The sequence below is a fragment of the Bombina bombina genome, chromosome 6, assembly GCF_027579735.1.
Source record: "Bombina bombina isolate aBomBom1 chromosome 6, aBomBom1.pri, whole genome shotgun sequence".
NCBI classification, from domain to species: domain Eukaryota; kingdom Metazoa; phylum Chordata; class Amphibia; order Anura; family Bombinatoridae; genus Bombina; species Bombina bombina.
The window spans coordinates 898,803,196-898,827,315 of NC_069504.1; the positions used below are offsets into that span (position 1 = coordinate 898,803,196).

At 42.7% G+C, this 24,120-nt stretch overlaps 1 protein-coding gene across 1 annotated transcript in view; it reads left to right on the top strand.

Annotated features, from left to right (window-relative positions):
* CALML4 (calmodulin like 4) overlaps positions 1–22,329 on the top strand; it is a 153,177-nt gene extending 130,848 nt beyond the window's left edge. Inside the window, exon 5 of the mRNA XM_053718508.1 lies at positions 21,988–22,329. Within this exon, the coding sequence (XP_053574483.1) occupies positions 21,988–22,085 (98 nt within the window). The 3' untranslated portion in view covers positions 22,086–22,329. The remainder of the gene's footprint in view (positions 1–21,987) is intronic.
* The last annotated feature ends 1,791 nt before the right edge of the window (positions 22,330–24,120 follow it).

Consider the following 24,120-nt stretch of genomic DNA (forward strand, 5'->3'; position numbering starts at 1 on the left):
CTGCATGTGTAGTCAGTGAGTGGAACAGCAGTGTGTTTGCAGCGCGGGCAGTAGTCAATCGGACTCACCGAGCTCTGAGGGCGGCAGCTTAAACGCTGAGCTTAAGTCAATGTGGGGTTTTTTGCAGCTAGCTCTCAGTAGTGCATTGCTGCTCCTGCTCTTGATATATGGATAGGAAGTGGAAGCTTAAAAACGCTTGATGATAAAATGCGAGTGTCTTTATCTAATATTCCACTAAATGTTCAGAAACTGTGTGCATTCCATCAACCTCATACATCCCATTAAAATAGTAAGTAGCTATTGGTGTTATTAAACTTTTTTTTAATTCTTGCACACACATACTGTTACTTGTAAATACATTTTATTATTATATAATTTATGTTTGTGTCCGTATCTCTTAAAACAAGTTAGTTTAACCTCCTTTTTTCTAGTACAACTGAATTACTGTGTCGTTAAATGATGTAGGTCTAAAAAGTGTGTCACCAACATTAAAAGTTTGGAAAGCTCTGCTTCAAAGAGATGGGTGTCCTATACCAAGATATCAATAAACAGCTCACTGCTGAAACTAAAATGAGATCACTCAGACAGGGTAAAAAACCAGTTGAAGAGTACCTAACAGAGTTTAAGCAGTATAGCAATGATACTGAGTGGAGCAAGAAATCTTAAGAAATCAGTACCGTCTGGGATTATCTGATGCACTAAAAGACGAACTGTCTCGAACCGAACTCCCCAAGACCTTAGAAGGTTTGATAACTCTCAGTATTCAAATTGATAGAAGGTTAAGGGAGCAAAAAAATGAGACATGGCTCAGAACCTATCAACAGAATCCCCGCTTCCTATCAGAAACCATCTATAAGCCAAACTTCAGAACCTATGGACCTTGGGTTCACGAAAGGTCCCTTGCAACCTGAGGAAAGGAATCGTAGACGCATAAACAACTTATGCATGTACTGTGCTTCCAGCTCATACTCGGTTAAGGACTGTCCCATCCTCCTAAGACAAAAAAGACGTAAGTGTACCACAAGATCATCATGTTTAACCACTAATATTAAACATGTAGCTTACTGTTCTTTATCTCTTACATTACAGTGGGATCATCACCAGGTGCACAGTGAAGCAATCATTGATTCTGGGACTCATACTGGTTTCATTGATTCTGTTTTTGTCACTGTTAATAAAATTCCCACTGTTTTGAAAGCAAAACCAGTTTCTATTAGAGTTATTGATGGTACTTTTATTACTTCAGGACCCATAACCCATCAGACTATACCCATAAAGGTTACTACATTATCGGCTCATGTTGAATACATATCTTTTGATGTGATTACATCCCCTATGTTTCCAATGGTACTTGGGTTACAATGGTTGCAAACACGCCAACCCATTATCCACTGGGACCACTTAGAAGTACAGTTTCTCTCAGAATACTGTAAAAATACCTGTTTCCCCAATCTATCTTTATGTCAAACAACCTTAACTCAGTTACCTCCGGACTATCAGGATTTCGAAGACGTATTCAGTAAGAAAGAGGCTGAAAGTCTTCCTCCCCATCGTCCGTACAACTGTCCTATTGAGCTTCTTCCAGGAGCGATAATTCCCTATGGACATATATACCCGCTCTCTCAACCGGAACTAGAACATCTAAAAATTATTTATCGGAGAACTTACGAAAAGGATTCATTCAGCCATCTACCTCACCTGCCGGAGCGGGCATATTCTTTGTAAGGAATAAGGACCACTCCCTCAGACCAATAATCGACTATAGGGAGCTCAATAAACGGACGGTAAAAAAACGTTATCCTCTCCCGTTGATTCCGGAGCTTATTGAACGTCTCAGCCACGCAACAGTTTACACCAAGTTGGACCTCAGAGGAGCGTATAATCTTGTACAGATCCGTAAAGGGGACGAATGGCTCACAGCTTTCAGAACCCGATATGGTCTATATGAGTACAAGGTGATGCCATTCGGACTCCGGCTACTTTCCAATATCTTATCAACGATATATTCCGATACCTTCTGGACACCTGCATTGTCATCTACCTGGATGATATCCTTGTATATTCTAAAAACCTTACAGACCACAAAAGACACGTCCGATGGGTACTCACTCGACTACGACAACATAGTCTCTTCGCCAAGCTAGAAAAATGTATATTCCATTCATCAGTTATCACTTTCCTTGGCTACACAATCACTCCTAACGGAATACAGATGGATAACTCCAAAGTAGACATAATCAAGAATTGACCTACTCCTACAAACAAAAAGGATCTACAGAGATTTCTGGGATTTACCAACTACTACAGAAAATTCATAAAGAATTACTCCGCTATAACTAAAAAATGCCTCACTATTCTAACAAGTATCAACATTTTGTTTGGACCCCTGAAAAACAAAAGATCTTCGATTGCTTAAAAGATAGCTTTACCCAAGCTCCAATAGTATGCTATCCTGATTCCCAATATGTCTTAGAAGTGGATGCATCGGACTACGCTATTGTATCAATTCTGTCACAACACAAATCCCCAGATGTTCCTTTACACCCAGTTGCATTTTACTCTAGGGTAATGACACTGGCAGAGTACAACTACCCCATCGGGGAAAAAGAGTTATTGGTAATTAAAGTATCCCTCGAACACTGGAGACATCTGTTAGAAGGGACCAAATACCTCATATTGATCTACACGAATCACAAAAACCTCGAATACCTGTTGACTAACAGAACTCTTTCTGCCAGACAACTGAGATGGAGCCTTTTCCTTACCCAATTCAACTTTCACATAACCTACCGACCAGGTAGTAGGAACGGAAAGGCAGATGCCTTCTCAAGAAAAGATTTAAAACCCACAAACTTTAACCAACCAGGAACTGTCATTCCTTTGGATCAGATTATCGCCCTATCTCCAACTTATCCTGAACATTTGAAACAATTCCAGAAAGATGACACCGAGTTATCTGGACTTAACCTTCACTTGGGACAAGATGGTCTTTATTACCATAAAGAAAAGCTTTATGTTCCACGTCCTCTACGTCAAGACTTACTAAAAGAACATCATGACTCACCTATGGCAGGACACCTTGGAATCAATAAAACTGCTGAATTACTCTCACATACTTATTGGAGGTCCTCAGTACAACACTACGTACAAAGTTGTCACACATGTACAGTCTCCAAGACTGATAGAAAACCTCCCTTTGGCCTCCTACTACCTCTACAAATACTGGACAGACCCTGGCAAACTATTGGCATGGATTTTATAGTCGATTTACCTACTTCCAATGGGAATAACATGATACTTGTAGTCGTTGATCATCTGACTAAAATGGCCCATTTCTTGCCTTTCCACAAGCTACCCACCTCTTCCGAAACCACAACGTTATTCCTAAACAACATCGTTAAGTTGCATGGTATCCCTAATTCCATAGCTACGGACAGGGGTACTCAATTCACTTCCCGTTTCTGGAAACAACTATGTACAACCATGCAAGTGGAACTTTGATACTCCTCGTCTTTCCATCCACAGTCTAATGGTCAGACTGAGAGAGTCAACCAATGGTTAGAACAGTATATAAGATGTTACTGCTCAAACCAGCAAACCCAGTGGTTTCACACATTACCTATGGCAGAATACGCCTACAATAACTCAATCAGTTCCACAACTCATAAAACTCAATTTTTTGCAAATTATGGATTCCATCCTTCTTTCCAACTCCATCCGCGAAGTGACATCACCTGTCCACAGGTGGATGACGTCACTAACACATTTCTAGACCTGTTTCAACAACTGAAAGAGAATATCGCCAATGCCCAAGAACGACAAAGGCACTATTACAACACAAGACGTCGCCAACCACCTGACTATAAGGTAGGTGATATGGTTTGGTTGTCTACGAAGAATATCAAACTCAAAACTCCTAGCAAAAAACTCAGTTCCGCATTCATCTGACCTTTTCCAATAACTAAGATTGTGAACGCCAATGCGGTTACTCTTGACTTACCCCAAGGTTACCGATTACACTCTACCTTTCATGTGTCTTTATTGAAACCCTATCGGGATACAAGACAGGCAGGTACACAATTACCTTCAGATCGTTTATCTGACTCCGAACAGGAGTACGAGGTTGATACTATCTTGGACTCTTGTATATCCAACAGAGTTCTTCAATACTTAATCCATTGGAAAGGCTATGACAGTGACGAAGACTCATGGGAGCCATCCCTGAACATCCATGCACCCAGACTCATTTCCTTATTCCACAGACAAAATCCGGACCAGCCACGGTTTGTAGCTGCAGGGCAGCTACCCTGAGTGGGGGGTATGTCATGAATTCCTGTTTTTCTCTAAGACCTTCTGCACCTTTAAGATTCCTAAGGTGTCGGCCTCCCTAGTCTATTTAAGTTGGGACACGCCCTCTCCAACTTGCTTCAGTATTGTTAATATTTGTATGCAGCTAGAAGTCCTAATCCTCTGTTTCTCTCTGTTGATATTTAAGGACTTACTACAAACCTATCAGCAAACTAATCTATCTTAGGATTCCTAACTATCTGCCTCAGAGTGTTCGCATACCTTTTACATGCTCTCCCCTGCCTGGTCAGCTGTGGATGAGAACGTTGGCTGAACAGCTGTGTTTGTGATCGCGGACATCTTTCTCCAACAAGCGGATCACTCCGCTGCCCTGTACGGACACATTGAGAGACACTTTCACTGACTGGAGCATCACGGAGCTACATGGAGCAGCCTGAGAGATTCCAGCTCCCTAGCACTCGACTTCAATCTCCACTAATTGTGAACCAAGCAACCTGTTACGCTGAAGCGTTTCCAGCCTGTCAGCCCAGCACCTCTCCCCTCTGAGTCTCACGCTAATCGCAGCAACGCTCAGCTCTCACAGGTTACAGAGCCTGTCAGTTTCTGGAATCCTTATGCTCATTGTGCTCACACTGTGAGAGCCACTCCGATCTCCGATTCCAAGTACAGACAGCCAGCTCTGCTCTTGCCTCATACATTCCAAGACCTGTCATATCTGAATTTCGGATTTAGTTAAATCTGAAGCAATAGGTCCGAATAGGTGTTAATAGAGTTAGGCTCCAGCTGGTCTCCTGACATCATTAACTGCATTATATATCTCTAATTGTAGTCAGAGGTTCACATAGCTAAGAAGTTCACTCTTCCTGAATTTATCTCTACTCTTAACAGATTATACTGTTTATGAGTTCTCAATCTTTCAATAAGATTAACTCTCTGTTGCCTAGCAGAAATTACCTTGTGATTGATACACTGTGAGAGTCTGCACAGGCATACAAAACAAATCTAACAATCTGCAGTTGTGATCCACAAATCCAAATCAACACAAGCCATTACACTCACAAGGCCGAAGCCCTAACCTGAGCCGAATGAAAAACATCCAGGACTCCCGAGAAGGGGAAGTACATACCGTTAAAAAATAGGAAGGCCATGAGGAGCCTTAGTGCCAGAACTCTTGGCCAAGTTGCTAGGAAACTAGCGAGACCATAAGATATAGTCTATGTTCCCTGGAGAACTGGAGCCCCTGAAACAGCCACAAGATCATATAATTCTGGAAAAATGCCAGATAAGGTCATGAAAAAGAGTACCCACTCCCACAGCGGGATCCGGGTAGATAAACCATGGCGCAAACCACTATCAGACCAGCTGGCTTATGTCCAGAAAGATCCAGACAAACGAAGGCCCGAGTCCCAGAATTGTTTAGACAAACAATCCCCAGGGAACACCATACCCTGTCTGAATAAAACAGACCTCACAAGGGAGAACTATCTAAAACGGGTCCAAGACTCACTCATAAATCCCAACCCCAAGGGAAGAGAACACCCCTTAGAGAAGTCCAATCCTTAAAGAGCTAGGGCACGCCCAAACTTCCGGACACAGGGGACAAGGGGAAACATCGGGAATGAAGACACCCGAAGAGCAAGTAAACAGAGACTAGTCTCCATATTCTCCTCAGGGAACTAGACAGAGGCCTACATCCAAAGAAAAATAATGCATAGCATCCCGAACCCCGGAACAACCCCTAGACAGTGTCAGGAAGAAGGAGACTATATAGTCTAGTATTCCAATAAAGGAACAACAAACTCTCAGAACAGGAAAAGACCGCAAGGCCCTCCCAGAAAGCGGCCTCAACCGATGGAAAGTCCAGAGATCTCGACCCGAAAAGAGTTCCCAAAAAGGAACCAGTCCAAAAAGACAATTCCAATAGCCCTTGATGGCAAGACCACTCATAAACAGCGGCAAGGAGGCCTTAAAGCCTCCAAATCGTCAAACCACACAGGAAAGAAAACACTTAATCCCGATGGTATCGGAACCAAAGGAGTGTGACGCAGCAGAACTCCACCGAGTCCCAGACGACCAGCTCGGAAGGCAGATGAGAACTGAACCAGGACCCTCAGGTCCTCTCAGAATGCTTAGTTGACACTTGTAAAAACAAGAAAAGAAAACAGAAATAATGTAATCATTCAGCGCCCTAACCAGACCAGCCAGGCAGAACAGGCGCCACGTGTCTGAAATAGACCTCAAGACAGAAGGAGCTGAACCCAATCAGAGCCAGACTGGACCATAGCCAACACTGTCAAGGCCGCAATAGTCACCCACAGGGAGGGTGAAACAAACGACAGACAAACAGAGAACTAAACGCATCCTCAGAACAACTTCCGTAGAAGAAAACAGAGCGATTAATAAATCACAAGTATCGATTCCGAGGAAAAAACCCCGAAGGAATGTAAAACAAAACATGAGCTTTCAAATAAAATTCATCCTAACCGGATTTTACATCAAAGAAAGGGCAGCCCGTAGGCTTCCGCCCAAGACGAACAGACACACCCACAGGACCACCCCAACAGGAACCCTGTTCATCCAAGCTCAGATATGGAAAAGATACTGAACAACAGACAGTAAGAAGATTAATTCATCCCCTTATTTCAATTCTACGAGCTATTCGAAGTGGAAGACTGAGAACCCCTATATCCATTAAGGATGGGATCCTCCAACAACGCCAAAACGTGCCGTAGTAGGACATGAAGGCGTGCCAGTCTATACCGAAAAGTGCAGCACGCCTCCACCAGAGCCTCAGCAGTCGCTCTCCTGGAGAGCTGAATGGGGCACCCCATGCCTGGGGGGCTCGGGTTGACAGAACACTAACATAATCTTAAGTAGACATCTGGAAGCTGCAGATACGCCATTGTCATAAGGACTTGAATACGTAAACGTGCCACAACCTCCGGAGGGAACAAACCACCCTCCAGGGAAGGATAAGCATAATCAGAGTCACCTGCACGTGTAGAAACAGTAAGAGGTAGGGAACTCGCCACTCGAGGGACAGAACCCCAAGAGGCGGATGGCTCAGTGGCCCCTTGACTCCCTGATCCCAAGGAATTGAGGCCTCTAACCCGGCAAACGGAACATAACTGATTATTATGTGTGATCGGGGGCCAATTCGTATTCTTCGCAATAAGAATTTGAATCATAGACCGCTACAATCTCAACATCAGAATCCTCCATGACAAAGACATGAATACGAAAAAACTGGACTAAACAAGATAAAAGTTAAACGGCACCTGTACACCCACAATGGCTGGGGCCCTCACCACCTCCTATGCACCAGACGACCAGAATTTCTTTGTCGCCACACTGTCAGGAATGCGGAACTGGAGAGGCAAAAATCGATCACAAGGTAAGCGTACAGTCCAGAAAAAATGCGCCTGACCACAAAGGCTGCGTCACTTCCTAGGCCGTTATGTTCCGCAAAGCCATGAGCCTAAGTAACACTACACATAAGCAGGTCGAATCACATAACAAACATGATTTAAAAAACTCCTGTTAAATAACCCCCCCTCAGGAGATACTAACCCTTGATTCCAAGATACAAAAAGAGCCTCACTGAGACCCTAAGTTATAGTTAGTCCCGGGAAAACATCTGTAATACAATACAATCATGAGGAAAGTAAAATGAAACGATCTTACTGGAATCTACGCCATGGAACAGGAACACAGCCCTTCAAGTGTGACAGATAGTAGCATCGCCTCTGCCATGGTCTTGAGAGAAGAAAGCAGGCAGCGAAACTCATAAACGCTGATTGCTTGTGGAGCTGTTAATATGAGTCGGGATGGTTTCACAGAAAGACTCTCCCTGCATCTCAGGACTCTAACTTTCATCCATGCTTTCACTGAAAGGCTGACAGGACTACTTAAAACTCCAGTCCCATGCCAAAGAGTACTACCCTCCATAAGAGACTAATCATAAATTTATTACACTTCTCTGCCAACCTCCTGGGACGAAAGGCAAAGAATGACTAGGGGATGAGGGAAGTGGGAGGAATATTTAAGCCTTTTACTGGGGTGTCTTTGCCTCTTCCTGGTGGCCAGATTCTGAATTCCCAAAAGTAATGAATGCAGTATGAGTCCTATTAGACATCCCTGAGAAACAATATTCTGAACCAAGGGATCTGGAACAGACTGAAACCAAGCATCCTGAAAGAGGCTTAATCTCCCCTTTGGATTTCCCTTTAGACTTTGTCTTGAAGAAGAAAAGCCCCTTTACCTCCAGTACTAGTAGAAATAATAGAATCCAAATCAGAATCAAATAACTTCTGTCCCTGAAAGGAAAGAAACAATCTAGATTTAGACACCATATCAGCAGACCAGGATTTAAGCCACAAGGCCCTCCTGGCAAGAACAGCTAATGACATGATTTTGATATCAATCTTCATAATATTAAACACATCATCACAAATAAAAGAATTGGCACTCTGAAGCAAACCCAATAGTTTTGCACTAACAGGGTCATCAGAAAACTCTTCTAAAAGACTAGACAACCGTAAGTAGAAGCAGCAGCTATATCTGCATTATAAATAGCTGGTCTGAGAATATAACCAGCATATAAAAAGGTCCTTCTATGAAAAGATTCTAATTTTCTATCAAAAGGTTCCTTAAAAGAAGTACTGTCTTCCAAAGAAATAGTAGTATGTTTAGCCAGAGTGGAAATGGCCCCATTCACCTTGGGAAAGGTTTCCCATAAATCTAGATTAGCAGCAGGTAAAGGTTATAATTTCATAAACCTTGCAGTAGGAGTAAAGGAGATACCTGTCTTAGACCATTCCCTAGAAATCATGTCAGAGATAGCAGGGAAATCCTCAGGGAGATAAACAACAGTCCTAAAAACTGAATTTAAATGATTTCAAGGTTTAACATAAGAAACGTTAGGATCCTTAACCCCTACAGTAACTAGGACCTATTTTAAAAGAGAACACATATGTTCAACTTTAAACAAAAAAAGAGGAAATATCAGGTTTAACTCCAGATGAGGAATCCTCATCCCCAGAGGAAACTTCACCATCTGAAGAAAAAACAGTATCCCTGGCCTCAGGACACACAGCACCTGTAGAAGGTGAAATCTGAACTGACCTTTTATGTTTATTTAAAGGCCGGAGAGCAGTCAATGCTTCAGAAACTGCAGCCTTGATAAAGGTTTTCATGGCAGGAGACACTACCTCAGCATTAACCTGTAATTAACAAATAGTAGGTGCATTAGAACCCAAGGAAACAGCATTAGATTGATCTGTTTGCATTAACAAATCTAAACATTAGCCACATAAATGAGCTGAAGAATGTACTTCAGCTTTCTTACAATAAGCACACTTAATAATAGTAAGAAGGCATGCAGGAGACTCAGTTGCTTGGGTAGATTTAGGGACAGAATCCTGCTGCTCCATTATAGCATATGAGAAAACAATGCAAATAAAAACTATTAAACCCCCTAAAAAAGCTCTTGAGGAATGGAAACCATTTACCCCCTCCTAAGCAGCTTTAACAGGAACAAAGCGCCCTAAGCAATGCTGAAAAACAAAAAACAGGAGAAATAACATTACCTCTGAATGCAGGCCAAACTAATGACAGTTAAAAAGGAGATTGTGAGCACCAAATACCCTACATGTACATAGCGGAGCAAACATTCACTAACCCAACGTGTGAGAACCAATGAGCGGGAAGACTAAAGGAACGTGTGCTAACCCTACAGGCAAATCCGGCGTGTGAAAAATCTATAGAGACGAATAGAACATGCAATAGCCTGATGAGCGCAAACCCGGTGTGTGAAATACCAACGCGCAAAAAAGGAAGTACGCCCAAAAAATCTGCAGCGCATAAAAGGAAGGGAATAGTGAAAAGGTTCTGTCCCAGGACCACATATAAACAACATATATATATATATAGATGAACTTTGTATAATAAAAAAGTGTCTATAACATAGCTATTTGAGTATCTAAATGTTAACAATAAAAATATACTTCCCAATAGATACTCGTCAACTAGCAATCAAGCAGCAGACAGCCAAACCAGTGCTGAAACATAACGAGTATATTGTAGATCCATAAAGGGAGGCAGAAGACACATCCCTGCGACTGATTATAGAGGGTTTATGGAAGAATTCCCATGAGGTGAAACAAAGGATCCTAAACCATACCCAAAATACATCCCTCTGACAAGCACTGTACTCTGGGGGGAAACAGGCCTTAATATAGACAGAAAACCCCTTTCTCTAAAGAATCATATGCACATCCTCATTCTACAACAACCTACAGCAGAGGCAAAGTAAAGACTGGGGTATGTGTGAGGTGGGAGGGGTTTTATAGAGTTCTTGGGATTTGGAAATCTTTGCCTCCTAGCGGTTGAGAAGAGTAATTACCATGAGTAATGGATTGTGGACCCACACCACCTGTATGAAAGCTATGGAAAACCAGAGTAATACCTACCAAATCTGACTGGTCTACCCAGGTTGCTGAGCTATTGCAACTAGAATGTTACCACTTTCTGAAAACTGGAAAACTAGATGTGTTTGAAGCCATGACAAGTGTCTGGCTCACATACAATTCTCAATCCTAAATACTTCAATTTATTGAACATTTCATCAGGCCTAACTCCCCCCCCCCCTTTTTTTCTCTCTTCTTCGTTAGTATATGTGATTTCTTCCCACCCAACTCCACTAATTTCACTAAAATCTCACTAGGGTCATGGGTACGCACCCCAATGATTCACAGATATCTTATAATATACCACCAATGACAATGGACATTACCTTACCTTATATTGAAATGATGCTTTACAAAATAGAAAATTGACAGGCTTATCGGATTCATGGACTTATGCATCATTGGAACAGAGAGTTATTGTAAAGTAACCATAGTACAGTCAGATGTGGACTGGCTTATCTTTTGCTTTTCTTAAGAGCTCATTCTGTCTCAAGGTACAGAATGTACAAATTATGCTTTATCCGTTGTTGTTTATATGGCATTTACTGTTTTGAACTGTCTTTACTGTACCAATAAAGGCTGTAAAAAAAAAAAAAAAAAAAGCGTGTCAGAGTTTTTAAAAAACCCAAAGTCCAGTTTTTAAAGGCTTTGGATTTCTGAATGTTCTCTTTATTCCATATTAAATGTGTAAATCTACAAACCAGGTAGGAGTAATCAGACAGTGTCTACCTTTTACTCCAAATAATCATAGAATCATGTTGCTTACATCAAAATGGCTTCGCGTATTGAGTATATTAAAAAACAATTAATAAAAGTGTAGAACCACTAAAAGGACAGTTTAGTCAAAATTAAACTTTCATGATTCAGATAGGGCATGCAACTTAAAAACAATTTTCCAATTTATTTTTATCATCAATTTTTAATTGGTATTCTTTGTTGAAAGCTAAACCTAGGTAGGCTCATATGCTAATTTCTCTTACATGGTGTATCCAGTCCACGGATTCATCCTTACTTGTGGGATATTCTCAATCCCTACAGGAAGTGGCAAAGAGAGCACACAGCAGAGCTGTCCATATAGCTCCCCTCAGGCTCCGCCCCCCCAGTCATTCTCTTTGCCGCTCTAACAAGTAGCATCTCCACGGGAGGGTAAAGAGTATGTGGTGTTAGATTTGTAGTTTTTATTTCTTCAATCAAGAGTTTGTTATTTTAAAATAGTGCCGGTTTGTACTATTTACTCTGAGGCAGAAAGTGATGAAGATTTCTGCTGAGAGGAAAAAGATTTTAGCATGTTGTAACTAAAATCCATTGCTGTTCCCACACAGGACTGTTGAGTACCGGAGAACTTCAGTTGGGGGGAACAGTTTGCAGGCTTAACTGCTTAAGGTATGCTCAGTCACTTTTTTTCTAACAAGACTTGGTAATGCTAGAAGACTGACAAGAATCTCCATGTGGGAAGGTAAGCCATATTCTCAGACTCAGTATAGAAGGATGGCTTAGTTAAAAGGGCTTAAATCACTGGTGGACACTGTTATGGGGAAAATCGATTATTTTTTAGTGTTTATCATGTTTGGAACACTTTATAGGTTTTTTTTTACGCCTGGAATAATTTTAGACACCTAAATTGATTCAGGAAGGCCCCACAACTCCGGAGTGAAGAGGGAGGGGGCCTAATTTTCGCGCCTCAGTTGCGCAGTTGTTTTGCAAGTCAGCTTCATGCAGCTTCACATGTAGAGTCCAGAGATTGCAGAAGGACTTCAGGGAGGCTTGTTTTCGTTCCAAAACTAATCCCCAAGGAAGGTAGGGCCACAGCAGAGACTGTGGCATCGTGCTGTAGTGTGTTAAACCAGTGGCAGCTTCAATTTGCTCCGGTTTGGGCAATAAGGGGTTAATTGGCTTGAAACGTGGTGTGCAATCTTTTCAAAGCATTAGGATCATATGGTGTAAAGATCGGATGTTTTTTTGAGATTTGGTAAAAAAGTGGGTGCTTTTTATTATTTAAAGGCACAGTAACGTTTTTTCAAAAAGTGTATTTTTTTGTATTTAAGTGCTATCTAAGCCTGTCTAACATGTCTGAGCCTACAGATAGACCTTGTTCTATGTGTTTGAAAGCCATGGCGGTACCCCCATTGCATTTGTGTTTAAAGTGTGCTAAGGTATCTAAACATTTTAATGACCATGCAGTGACACTTAAAAATGTAGCCCAAGATGATTCTTCCTCTCCCCATGTGTCTACACCAGTTACACCCGCGCAAGCGTTGCCTAGTACCTCTAGCGCATTGTGCCCTATTACATTACAACAATTAGCAGCAGTCATGGATAATTCCCTTGCGGCATTTCTATCCAAACTGCCAGTTTTGCCAAAAAAGCGGGATAGCTCAGTTTTAAGAACGGAGGATGAGCAATCAGAAGCTTTGGATGATTTATCTGTAGTACCCTCACAACACTCTGAAGTGGCAGTGAGGGATGGTCTGTCCGAGGGAGAAATTTCTGACACAGGAAAAATTTCTCAGCGGGCAGAGTCAGATTCATTAGCGTTTAAATTTAAGCTGGAACACCTCCGCGTCCTGCTTAAGGAGGTTTTAGCTACGCTAGATGATTGTGACCCCATGGTGGTCCCAGAAAAATTGTGTAAAATGGACAGATTTTTAGAGGTCCCTGTATACACTGATGCGTTTCCGATCCCAAAGAGGGTGGCGGATATTGTGACTAAGGAGTGGGAGAGACCAGGTGTACCTTTTGTTCCCCCCCCCCTATCTTTAAGAAAATGTTCCACATAAATGACCCCAGGCGGGACGCGTGGCAGACGGTCCCTAAGGTGGAGGGAGCAGTTTCAACACTTGCTAAACGTACAACTATACCAATAGAAGACAGTTGTGCTTTTAAAGACCCTATGGATAAAAAATTGGAAGGTTTGCTGAAGAAAATGTTTGTTCAGCAAGGTTTCCTTCTCCAGCCAATTGCCTGCATTATTCCTGTAACTACTGCAGCGGCCTTTTGGTTTGAGGCGCTGGAGAAGTCGCTCCAGAGGGAGACTTCATATGACGAAGTCATGGATAGAATTCACGCTTTAAAGCTGGCTAATTCTTTTATCACTGATGCCGCATTCCAATTAGCGAAGTTAGCGGCGAAAAATTCAGGTTTTGCTATTATGGCGCGAAGAGCGCTTTGGCTCAAATCATGGTCGGCTGACGTGTCGCAGTGACGTGCGGTGAGGTCAGAGGCTAGTGAGGCTATTAGTACATTTGCTTCATTCTCTTGTTATCCTTTGTTGAAGGATATGCAGCAATGCACAACTGGGAGCTAACTGAACACATTAAATGAGCCAATGACAAGAGGCATATATGTGCAACCACCACTCACCAGCTGCTCCCAGTAGTGCATTACTGATCCTTAGCCTACCTAGGCATGCTTTTCAAAGGATACTAAAAGAAAAAAGCAAATTGGATAACATAAGTAAAATGTAAAAGTCTTTAATATTGTATGTTCTATCTGAAACATAAAAGAAAAATGTTGTGTTCCTTTAATGTTTTAAAACAAATTAACATCCTTTTAACTGCAGCTATTCTCCAGTAGTCAAACTCCAACTTGCCTTATTTGTAAAAGGAGAAACCAGATGCGCACACACTCTCATGCAGATACGCACACACTCTCATACAGTGGCACACACACTCATACAGATGCACACACACTCATACAGATGCACACACCCCCACACACACACTCTCATACATACAGATGCACACACACATTCATACAGATGCACACACACTCTCATACATACAGATGCACACACACACTCATACAGATGCACACACACTCTCATATAGATGTACACAGTCACACACTGTCATCCAGATGTACACACTCTCTCATACATATAGATGCACACACACACTCATACATATAGATGCACACACACACTCATACAGATGCGCACACACACACTCATACAGATGCACACACACTCTCATACAGATGTACACACACTCTCATATATACAGATGCACACACACACTCATACATATAGATGCACACACACACTCATACAGATGCGCACACACACACTCATACAGATGCGCACACACACACTCATACAGATGCACACACACACACTCATACAGATGCACACACACTCTCATACAGATGCACACACACTCTCATACAGATGTACACACACTCTCATATATACAGATGCACACACACTCATACAGATGCACACACACACTCATACAGATGCACACACACTCTCATACAGATGTACACACACTCTCATACAGATGTACACACACTCTCATATATACAGATGCACACACACTCCTACAGATGCACACACACTCTCATACAGATGCACACACACTCTCATACAGATGTACACACATTCTCATACAGATGTACACACACTCTCATATATACAGATGCACACACACTCATACAGATGCACACACACTCATACAGATGCACACACACACTCATACAGATGCGCACACACACACTCATACAGATGCGCACACACACTCTCATACAGATGTACACACACTCTCATATATACAGATGCACACACACTCATACAGATGCACACACACTCTCATACAGATGCACACACACTCTCATACAGATGCACACACACTCTCATACATATAGATGCACAGACACACTCATACAGATGCGCACACACACTCATACAGATGCACACACACTCTCATACAGATGTACACACACTCTCATACAGATGCACACACACTCATACAGATGCACACAAACACTCATACAGATGCACACAAACACTCATACATACAGATGCACACACACTCTCATACAGATACACAAAAACTCTCATACAGATGCACACACACACTCTGATACAGATGCACACACACACTCTCATACAGATGCACACACACACTCTCATACAGATACAAAACACAGATACACTGATTCTCTCAACTCCCATACATCTCAATATGTCACTTTATATAAAAAAAACACAAGTACTGTGGGAAAACATACACATATAGGCAACCTCATATTTTTAGACAGAAGCATTGGAGTTGTCTTAAAGGATTACTATAATACAAGCAGCTGCTGACTCAGTAAAGAAAATATCTATTTTTAAATAGGAATCCCCAACCCCCTACCCTCAGAAACCCTTTTTCCATGTGATTTCCCTTCAGTAAACATGCTCTGCACAGCAGCCATATCTACCAGCAGGAAGACAGATACAACACAGCCCTGAGAAGGAATGGGGGAAATGAGAGCAGGGAGGAGGGGAGACTATAAAGAGCAGACCAGGTACTGTGGGAAGCTTCAGACCTCTATAGCCCTGACAACAATATATGAGTTACTGATACTCACTCACAGCTAACTCCAGCGTTACCTCTTGTCTAAGCTGAGCTCCACCCACGTTTCCTACAGCAGCACCAGTGTAAAAAGATTCCGTGCACTCACTGATGACTGCTGTGGGGGAGATCAGGTGATCTTTCAAAATATTACATTAAGATGATTATGTTCTCTTAGTCTAAACACCTGCTGTCTGCCACAATCTGCATCCATTAACCCCTGCAGTAGTACAAGGAGCCCAATTAGTATACAGCTACAGACAGCGTGTCAGTGACAGGATGATTTGTGAGTGATTTACTAAGTTGTTAGAAAAAAATGATTAGCTGACTATTGTAAGTAAATTACTCACAAATCATTCTGTCACTGACATGCTGTCTGTAGCTGTATACTAATTGGGCTCCTCATACTACTGCAGGAGTTAATGGATGCAGAGTGTGGCAGACAGCAGTTTGCAGTTGCACTGGACCTGCCCTGAGTAGTGAGCACACAGCATGGCCAATATAAAAGTATACCTGATGGAACTCAACGTTGCAGTGTTGTTGGTGCCCTGCCAACACATTGTGTATCTCCAGCATGTATGAATTCTACACTAGTAGCCACACACCTCACTCTGGCCAGGCTGCCCCAGGGCATTTACTCTCGATCACTACTAGTACTTACAGTTACCGGTGTTTTCCAGGTCCAGGGTAGTCAGTCAATGGCACTGGGTCTGGCACTATTAGGCAGTCCTCCGCTCCGGCTCCTCCTGAGTCTTACTTCAGTCTCCCCCAGGCAGTGGGCAGGCACTGGCAGCAACTCCTCCGTGACTAGTCCTGGTCCACACTAGTCCACCAGACAGCCACACAACAACTGGGGCAGTAGGCACTAGGCAGCAGTGGTCGGCGGCACGCACGCACAAGACTCTCTCAGCAGCTCCCTCCACTACTGACACTGAGTCTTCCCGCCAGTAGATCTGTCAGCGCGCTCAATGTGACACGTCAAAATGGTCACATGGCCCACACCTGTCAATCAGCAGCCCAGCAGGCACGCCTCCCCACAGTGCTGCTGAAGCTGTGATTGGCTGAAGTGACCTAGCTCATCATGGAGGCGGTTTTGAGAACCGCCTCCATTGGAGCTTGTATCAGGGCCCGAAGAGTCACCAGTGGGTGGCGCAGCTCCAGATCCATGTTGCGCAATTAATGGAGGGCAGCGGACCGGCTCACTGCCTCCTAATTGCGCAACAATGGAATATGGATAGTGAATTTTTGCAAAGCGCAGTACCATAATGAGTATCGCCATGGGGGTGGGGGGGGTACCCTTGGGGTGAGGGTGGGCGTGGACAAAATATTAATGAAGTAAAAAACACTTTTTTTTTAATAAATATGAATTCAAATCTTTTTTCCCTCATTGGACAGGGTAGGCACTGCCTCCCCTGCCTCCTATTACTGCACGTCACTGACGTGTCGTCCAAAACAAAATTACTAAACATTCCTTTCAAGGGAAAGACCCTTTTTGGTCCAGAGTTGAAAGAAATTATCGCGGATATCACTGGGGGGAAGGGTCATGTCCTCCCGCAGGATAGACCGTTTAAGGCCAAAAACAAGGCTAATTTTCGCTCCTTTCGCAACTTCAGGAGCGGACCTGCTTCAACCTCTGCTGCCGCTAAGCAAGAGGGTAACGCTTTCCAGCCTAAAGCAACCTGGAAACCCTTGCAGGGCTGGAATAAGGGTAAACAGGTCAAGAAGCCTGCGCCTGCTGCCAAGACAGCATGAAGGGGTAGCCCCCGATCCGGGACCGGATCTAGTAGGGGGCAGACTTTCTCTCTTTGCTCAGGCTTGGGCAAGAGACGTTCCAGATCCCTGGGCATTAGAAATTGTTGCTCAGGGGTATCTTCTAGAATTCAAGGACTCTCCCCCAAGGGGAAGGTTCCACATTTCTCGTTTGTCTTCAGACCAGACAAAGAAACAGGCGTTCTTACGCTGTGTCGAAGATCTTCTAAAGATGGGAGTGATACACCCAGTTCCAATTGCAGAACAAGGACTGGGATTTTACTCAAACCTGTTTGTAGTTCCCAAAAAGGAAGGAACTTTCAGGCCAATCCTGAATCTAAAAATTCTAAACAAATTCCTCAGAGTTCCATCTTTCAAAATGGAAACCATTCTAACAATCTTGCCGATGATCCAGGAAGGTCAATATATGACTACCGTGGATCTAAAGGATGCATATCTACATATTCCTATCCACAAAGATCATCATCAGTTCCTAAGGTTCGCCTTTCTGGACACGCATTACAAGTTCGTGGCCCTTCCTTTCGGGTTGGCCACCGCTCCCAGAATTTTCACAAAGGTGCTAGGGTCCCTTCTAGCGGTACTAAGACCACGGGCATTGCAGTAGCACCTTACCTAGACGACATCTTAATACAGGCGTCGTCTTTTCACAGAGCCAAGGCTCATACGGACATTGTTCTGGCCTTTCTAAGGTCTCACGGGTGGAAGGTGAACATAGAAAAAAGTTCTCTGTCCCAGCTCACAAGGGTTCCCTTCCTGGGAACACTAATAGACTCGGTAGAAATGAAAATCTTTCTGACAGAGGTCAGGAAGTCAAAGCTTTTGAATACTTGCCGAGTTCTTCATTCCATTCCTCGGCCTTCTGTGGCTCAGTGCATGGAGGTAATTGGTTTGATGGTTGCGGCAATGGACGTAGTCCCTTTTGCCCGAATTCATCTAAGACCACTGCAACTGTGCATGCTCAAACAGTGGAATGGGGATTATGCAGATTTGTCTCCTCAAATACAAATGGACCAGAAAACCAGAGACTCTCTTCTCTGGTGGTTGTCTCAGGATCACCTGTCCCAGGGAATGAGTTTCCGCAGACCGGAGTGGATCATTGTCACGACCGATGCCAGTCTGTTAGGCTGGGGTGCGGTCTGGGACTCACTGAAAGCTCAGGGTCTATGGTCTCGGGAAGAATCTCTTCTCCCAATAAACATTTTGGAACTGAGAGCGATATTCAATACGCTCCAGGCGTGGCCTCAACTAGCGGAGGCCAAATTCATCAGATTCCAGTCGGACAACATCACGACTGTAGCGTACATCAATCATCAGGGGGGAACAAAGAGTTCCCTAGCGATGAAGGAAGTAACCAAGATAATCAATTGGGCGGAGGATCACTCCTGCCATCTATCTGCAATTCACATCCCAGGAGTAGACAACTGGGAGGCGGATTTTCTGAGTCGTCAGACTTTCCATCCGGGGGAGTGGGAACTCCACCCGGAGGTTTTTGCTCAGCTGACCCAGCTATGGGGCATTCCAGAATTTCCCTTTACGGATCCAGATCCAGGGATCCCAAGGCGGCATTGATAGATGCTTTAGTAGCGCCTTGGTCATTCAGTCTAGCTTATGTCTTTCCACCGTTTCCTCTTCTCCCTCAGCTAGTAGACAGAATCAAACAGGAGAAGGCTTCAGTAATTCTGATAGCGCCTGCGTGGCCACGCAGGACTTGGTATGCAGACCTAGTGGACATGTCATTGGTTCCACCATGGAGACTGCCATCGAGGCAGGATCTTCTAATTCAAGGTCCATTCAAGCATCCAAATCTAGTTTCTCTGCAACTGACTGCTTGAAGATTGAACGCTTAATTCTAGCTAAGCGTGGGTTCTCTGAATCAGTGATAGATACTCTGATCCAGGCCAGAAAGCCTGTCACCAGGAAAATTTACCATAAGATATGGCGGAAATATCTTTGTTGGTGTGAATCCAAGGGTTACTCGTGGAGTAAGGTTAGGATTCCAAGGATATTGTCTTTTCTCCAAGAAGGATTGGAGAAAGGTTTGTCAGCTAGTTCCTTAAAGGGACAGATATCTGCTCTGTCTATCCTGTTACACAAGCGTCTGGCAGCTGTACCAGACGTTCAGGCGTTTGCGCAGGCCTTAGTTAGAATCAAGCCTGTTTACAAACCAGTGGCTCCTCCATGGAGTCTAAACTTAGTTCTTTCAGTTCTTCAAGGGGTTCCGTTTGAACCTTTACATTCCATAGATATTAAGTTATTATCTTGGAAAGTTTTGTTTTTGGTAGCTATTTCTCCTGCTAGAAGAGTTTCTGAATTGTCTGCTTTGCAGTGTAATTCACCCTATCTGGTGTTCCATGCAGATAAGGTTGTTTTGCGTACCAAACCTGGTTTCCTTCCAAAATTGGTTTTCTAATAAGAATATTAACCAGGAAATTATTGTTCCTTCTCTGTGTCCTAATCCAGTTTCTAAGAAGGAATGACTGTTACACAATCTTGATGTGGTTCGGGCTTTAAAATTCTATTTAAAGGCAACTAAAGATTTCAGACAAACATTGTTTGTTGTCTATTCTGGTAAGAGGAGAGGTCAGAAGGCGACTGCTACCTCTCTTTCCTTCTGGCTGAAAAGCATCATCCGATTGGCTTATGAGACTGCTGGACAGCAGCCTCCTGAATGAATTACAGCTCATTCCACTAGGGCTGTGGCTTCCACATGGGCTTTCAAGAATGAGGCTTCTGTTGAACAGATTTGTAAGGCAGCAACTTGGTCTTCACTGCATACATTTGCCAAATTTTACAAATTCAATACTTTTGCTTCTTCGGATGCTATTTTTGGGAGAAAGGTTTTGCAAGCAGTGGTGCCTTCCGTTTAGGTTACCTGACTTGTTCCCTCCCTTCATCCGTGTCCTAAAGCTTTGGTATTGGTATCCCCCAAGTAAGGATGAATCCGTGGACTGGATACACCACGTAAGAGAAAACAGAATTTATGCTTACCTGATAAATTACTTTCTCTTATGTTGTATCCAGTCTATGGCCCGCCCTGGCAATTAAGTCAGGTTCAAATTTATTTTTGTATAACTACAGTCACCACTGCACCCTATAGTTTCTCCTTTTTCTCCTAACCGTCGGTCGAATGACTGGGGGGGGCGGAGCCTGAGGGGAGCTATATGGACAGCTCTGCTGTGTGCTCTCTTTGCCACTTCCTGTAGGGATTGAGAATATCCCACAAGTAAGGATGAATCCGTGGACTGGATACACCGTAAGAGAAAGTAATTTATCAGGTAAGCATAAATTCTGTTTTCTAAGCCCTTGAAGGCCACCTTTTATCTCAGTGCATATATATAACATTGTGCTCACTCCCGCTGAGTTACTTATGAGTCGGCATTGATTGGTTAAAGGGACAGTCTACAATAGAATTTTTATTGTTTTAAAAGATAGATAATCCCTTTATTACCCATTCCCCAGTTTTGCACAACCAACACAGTTATATTAATATACTTTTTACCTCTGTGATTACCTTGTATCTAATCATCTTCTGACAGCCCCCTGATCACATGACTGCGACTATTTAAAATCTATTGAGTTGCATTTAGTATTGTGTTATGCTAACTCTTAAATAACTTCCCAGGCATGTGAACACAACATTATCTATATGGCCCACATTAACTATTAGTCTCCTGTTGTGAAAAGCAAATGCAAAAGCATGTGATTAAAAGTCTGTCAATGGAACCTTTGAAATCAGCCAGAAATTGATAGGTTTAAATGTTATAAAGTATATTAATCTAACAATGTTGGTTTTGCAAAGTTGGAGAATGGGTAGTAAAGGCATTATCTATCTTTATAAACAATACATTTTTTTTTGTGTCGACTGTCCCTTTAAATGCAAGTCTGTCAAAAGAACTGAAATAAGGGGCAGTCTGCAGAGGCTTAGATACAAGGTAATCACAGTGGTTAAAAAGTGTATTAATATAACTGTGTTGGTTATCCAAAACTGGTGAATGAGTAATAACGGGATTATCTATCTTTTTAAACAATAACAATTCTGGAGTAGACTGTCCCTTTAATTTTGGATGGACAAGATAAAATGCCTTAAAACCTGTCTTTTTTTCCAGTGGATGACCTATTTAAAGGGACAAAAGTGGGACCAGATGGCATGCTGAATTATGAGGAGTTTGTAAGGAATATAACATTGCCAGTGCCAGACTACTGAACTCTGCTGTGCCAGAAGACCTCACTGTGAGAAAAGCTGGGTGCGGAAGCCTCTTTTATTTCTCTGACATTGACGTCAACAACAAATCCGCTCATAAAAGTAATTCCAAGTCATTTAACCTGAAATATTAAACTTCTGGATCTGGTTATTTTTTAAGATTGTTATCCAATTTACAATATTCAGCTGCTATAATACTGAACATATCTTATAACATCAGTGAAGCATTAAAGAGATATCCAATCTGTACATGTCTATTTATATAATTATATTTTATGTTAATATCTTGGCAACTTGTCCTCACATATTATGTTTTCCATTTAAAGTCAGATTTACACTGTTGACCACTATAGTCAAAGAGACAGATTACACTACATTTTTCTCCCCTTTAATTTGTTCTCAATGATCCATTCACCTGACAGTGTATGAAATGGTTTACAAGTAGCTCCTTTACCCTTATTTTGGCAAATGAAATGGCTGATTTAGCCTATGGTGTCCCCACCTATACTGAAAGTTTCTATACTTAAATGGACAGTGTACTCTACTATTTTCCCCTTTAATGTGTTCCAAAGTATCCTTTTTACCTAATAGAGTGTATTAAATTATTTACAAATAGCTCCTTCACCTTTATTTTCTCATTTAAAATAGCAGAGTTTGCTTACACTTAAGTTCTAGTTACATAGCAAAAACGGAATATGTTCTATGTATTTATAAATAGATATTCCTATATACAGTATCTCACAAAAGTGAGTACACCCTTCACATTTTTGTAAATATTTTATTATATCTTTTCAAGTGACAACACTGAAGAAATGACACTTTAGTACAATGTAAAGTAGTGAGTGTACAGCCTGTATAACAGTGTAAATTTGCTGTCCCATCAAAATAACTCAACACACAGCCATTAATGTCTAAACTGTTGGCAACAAAAGTGAGTACACCCCTAAGTGAAAATGTCCAAAGTGTCAATATTTTGTGTGGCCACCATAATTTTCAAGCACTGCCTTAACCCTCTTGGGTATGGAGTTCACTAGAGCTTCACAGGTTGCCACTGGAGTCCTCTTCCACTCCTCCATGACGACATCACAAAGCTGGTGGATGTTAGAGACTTTGCGCTGCCCCACCTTCCATTTGAGGATGCCCCACAGATGCTCAATAGGTTTTAGGTCTGGGGATATACTTGGCCAGTCCATCACCTTTACCCTCAGCTTCTTTAGCAAGACATTGGTCATCTTGGAGGTGTGTTTGGGGTCATTATCCTATTGGAATACCGCCCTGCGGCCTAGTCTCCGAAGGGAGGGGATCATGCTCTGCTTTACTATGCCACAGTACATGTTGGCATTCATGGTTCCCTCAAAGAACTGTAGCTCCCCAGTGCCGGCAGCACTTATGCAGGCCCAGACCATGACACTCCCACCACCATGCTTGACTGTAGGCAAGACACACTTGTCTTTGTACTCCTCACCTGGTTGCCACGACACATGCTTGACACCATCCAAACCAAATAAGTTTATCTTGGTCTCATCGGACCACAGGACATGGTTACAGTAATCCATGTCCTTAGTCTGCATGTCTTCAACAAACTGTATGCAGGCTTTCTTGTGCATCATCTTTAGAAGAGGCTTCCTTCTGGGACGACAGCCATGCAGGCCAATTTGATGCACTGTGTGGCGTATGGTCCGAGCACTGACAGGCTGACTCCCCACCCCTTCAACCTCTGCAGCAATGCTGGCAGCACTCTTACGTCTATTTCCCAAAGGCAACCTCTGGATATGACGCTGAGCACGTTCACTCAGCTTCTTTGGTCGACCATGGTGAGGCCTGTTCTGAGTGGAACTTGTCCTGTGAAACTGCTGTATGGTCTTGCCCACCGTGCTGCAGCTCAGTTTCAGGGTCTTGGCAATCTTCTTATAGCCTAGGCTATCTTTATGTAAAGCAACAATTCTTTTTTTCAGATCCTCAGAGAGTTCTTTGCCATGAAGTGCCATGTTGAACTTCCAGTGACCAGTATGAGAGAGTGTGAGAGCGATGACACTAA